Source organism: Anabrus simplex, chromosome X, assembly GCF_040414725.1.
Source record: "Anabrus simplex isolate iqAnaSimp1 chromosome X, ASM4041472v1, whole genome shotgun sequence".
Lineage (NCBI taxonomy): Eukaryota > Metazoa > Arthropoda > Insecta > Orthoptera > Tettigoniidae > Anabrus > Anabrus simplex.
In genome coordinates this window covers 203,340,379-203,344,057 of record NC_090279.1, presented here as the reverse complement: position 1 = coordinate 203,344,057, position 3,679 = coordinate 203,340,379, and the positions used below count along the sequence as shown (strand labels likewise).

At 37.1% G+C, this 3,679-nt stretch overlaps 1 protein-coding gene across 1 annotated transcript; it reads left to right on the top strand.

Annotated features, from left to right (window-relative positions):
* The first annotated feature begins 206 nt into the window (after positions 1 to 206).
* On the top strand, positions 207 to 1,487 carry mbf1 (multiprotein bridging factor 1). Its single transcript, XM_067158939.2, has one exon. It carries the CDS (start codon positions 409 to 411, stop codon positions 883 to 885), a length of 477 nt encoding a protein of 158 aa, XP_067015040.1. The 5' UTR covers positions 207 to 408; the 3' UTR covers positions 886 to 1,487.
* Positions 1,488 to 3,679: the final 2,192 nt, after the last annotated feature.

Genomic DNA, 3,679 nt, shown 5'->3' with positions numbered 1-3,679 from the left:
ACTATAATTCTGTACTATAATAATTCATTGCATTATTGATGTCTTGATAATATGTATAATTTCTTGAAATTGATGGAAAAAAATAAGTAAGGAATGTCACGCCTTGGAAGTGGAAGTTTAGAAGTCAAGTTTTGTACCCGTAACCACTCGTAACATTTGACGAGCACGCGCACATGAGTTTTGGGTAATGTGACCGATGACGTAGTTCCGTTTGCCTGAAACTGCGTTTCGCCTGGCACCTGCATATCACTGTTCGCGAAGATTGCAGCGAAGTATTGTGTGGAAAACAGTTGTGGCACTTTTGTAACAGAGCACGTGAACTGCATTCATCAGCTGTTGGGTAGCATTCTATCCGTTCGTAAATCGTTTAGTATCAAAGAAGAGATTTTACTTCGTGTTTTGTAAACAATGGCCGACTGGGAGAGTGTTACTATTCTGAAAAAGAGGCCCCAGAAAGCCTCTGCTTTGAAATCCGAGCAGGCTATTAATGCTGCTCGCAGACAAGGTGTTGCTATTGATACTCAAACTAAGTGGGGTGCTGCCACTAACAAGCAGGTTGTTACAACGAAGAACACTGCTAAACTTGATCGTGAGACTGAAGAATTACGACATGAAAAGGTTTCACTTGATCTCGGCCGATTGATTCAGCAGGGTCGCCAAGCTAAAGGGTGGAGTCAAAAGGAGTTGGCCACCAAAGTCAACGAAAAGCCTCAAGTAATCAACGATTATGAAGCTGGCCGTGGAATTCCTAATCAGGTTGTAATTGGCAAAATTGAAAGGGCTATTGGTGTGAAACTTCGTGGGAAAGATCATGGCAGCGGCAAGGCACCCGCCGCACCTGCTGGAAAAGGAAAACCCTCGGTGCCCCCCGGTGGTAAGAAATAATGCATAACATTATGCAATTTTACCCTGCGAATGTACTTTCGGGATCGAGGAAGCCCGTGTTAATGCCATACCCTTTATATGCTGGAACTAGGTGTTTCTTACTACTTCGTAGCATTCTCAAAATGTTAGTCGGTTTGAAGTTTGCAAGCATAACCTTAAATCGTGTTAGAGTTAACTTTAATTTGACCATATTGATATAACATATTCGGCGATGAAATAATGTAGCCGAATCACTGTTGGTCATTTAATTTGCAGCCTAGTTGTGGTATTGAAGGGTATGAAAATGTCAACTCATTGTGATCCAGAGAAATCTGAAGGTGATGTGGAAGTGGACATGTGCTTTGCTGCCTAATGTTCAATTTTTAAAACAGAAGTTTGGAATATTCCAGTAAAACAGGCTCTTCACTAGCACGAGCTGAAGAAAGTTGTGGACATAAGTAGTTAACTTACTTTTATGTTCTGTTCATAATTTGGGATATTGTTTTGAAAATGCCAGGAATTTTAATATACAGGTATGTTTTTATTCATGATGTGATTCATTAATTCTAATGGTTTCGTATGTATTATTTGTAATTGCATAATAAAATTTAAAGTGTTCACAATGTAAGATTAGCTAAGTAAGAACTGGACGTCACTGCTTAACAGGGAATAAATTAGCTCGTGGTAAATTATACCTTTGCATAAGAAATGACCTGTTATACATTTCTTTTAATGGGACCTTAAGCTATCATAAATGGTTAGTGGTAATTTTCTTTCAATTTATTTTAAAGTGCAGAATCTGTAATAAATTTGAAATTTTGTACCACATTTACTGTTATTGTTTTAAGCACTCTTAGGTATTTTCTTGATATTGATTTATTGTAGTTGGAGTGAAGTGGCATGTTACAACAAATTGTGCAACATTTATAGCCAGTGAATGGACATTAATACTTCTTATTTCTTGCAGTGTTCATTAGCAGCTAATTTCATAAGCTTGAGATGACAAATGATTATTAATTTTCTAAATTTTTGATTTGTTCTTCACTGGTTCTTAATTTTGAATTCGTAAAATGCTTTTCATCTTCCAACTTGGTTAACTCTGAGGTTGGGAGGTTTGTATTTCTTCTCGTGTTTGCTCTCTGATAGTACATCCTGTTATATTCTGACAACCTTGTTTCTTCTATGAGACTATTTTGAGAGAATCTCTTTCTATTCTTAAAGCACTCATTTCATTTTACAATAAGTGTCAAATGAAGGAATAGATCTGAATTAATTATTTCTGTTCAGGGGCTGTTGCTGTGAACTATTGAGAGATCTTTAGGAGAATAGGAGAAAGTGTGTCTGAATTAGAATTCTGCTTAATTTACTCTTTCGAGTCATTTATGTTGAATTAAAGTTTCATTCTGATGTTGCACAACAGATAGTTGTACTCTCAGTGAAGTTGCATATCACTCAATGAAAGATATTCTTAGCTGCCTTAGATTATTCAAACCCATTTTCATTCTTTACTCATAACGTCCTTCAGAACTCTGTGCGGTGTAGTTGCCTTCAGGAGGAACCTTTTCATTACAATTTGTGTCTTGCAGGAGTTTGTTTTCTTTTCCTGAATGAATTTCCTAGGACTTATTTTCTGCAAGCAGTGGAATAGTGACTGAGAAATTGCATTAAATTATTTCAGGTTCATTCTGACTGGTATGATTCTAAATCTTTTACTACAATAGGTTTCAGTGTTCTCCCAAGGACCTTTGTAATGTGCGCAGCACCCTGCCATTTTTCAGACCGCCCGGCTTTCATAACGTACTTGCATAATATTAGTACATATTTGAGTCATTGGGTGCTCAAATTAGAATGTAAATACTGCTGATCTCTTTATTTATTAGATGACAAATCTTCATTATTGTCAGCATAATTGCATCAATTACTTCGGAGTTTAAATGTTTAGCTTGACTATCGCGTATTGTTGTGTGCAAGCAGTCTGGATTAGCGTGGAATCTCAAGGCAATAAGCTGCAGTGTTTATATGATTGTGAAGGAGCAATAGAACACTAGAAATTGAAAATACTTTGTTAGGTCTTCTTTGTGGTAATACCACTAAAATAATTCAGTTTTGCAGTTAATCGTTACATATGTGATATTGTCAGTGCCCTGAGGGGAGTAAATTGAAATGTTATTATTTTCATATCTTACGTAGTATACCCCACCCGGCTACTCATTCCTGCCGCCCGGCTTGCGAAAGTTTCTGGGTAGAACACTGGGCTTTACGTTGCACTGACACAGATCTTATGGCGATAATGGGATTGGAAAGGGCTAGGGGTGGGAAGGAAGTGGCCGTGGCCTTAAGTAAGGTATTCATGTTTCAGAAAAGCTTGCAGAGCACGAGTAACTTCAGTGAAATTAATTTCAACATTCCATATATTTCTTTCCCACGATTGCCTTCCTCCTCCAGAAACCAAGCAATCGTCCAATAAATCTGCCATCGCTGAAATCGGATATAACTTGTTTCAAAATTCCAAGGCCATTAGCTGTTGAGTATTTGTGCATTGTTTATAAACCTGATTTAAAAGTTATTTCTTCACTTAGGTCGGCAGTTCAACAGCATTCTCTCTAGCAAAATTGTAATGAAAATCTTGTGGATCGTAACTATGTTAACAGTGAAATTTCATGTGTTTCTATTTTTATTTCTAACTATCCAGTCTTGCAATTTTGACCTGTGTAATATAATCCCTTACTTGCTGTATTAAGGTGATCTGAGTAACAGATTGAAGTTGACACACGCAAAGTAGTAAGTGGTTTATTTTGACGGTCTGGTTGTAATT

Bases quoted from the DNA above. Each gene is read 5' to 3' on its own strand.
- mbf1 (XM_067158939.2), top strand. From the start codon at position 409: ATGGCCGACTGGGAGAGTGTTACTATTCTGAAAAAGAGGCCCCAGAAA.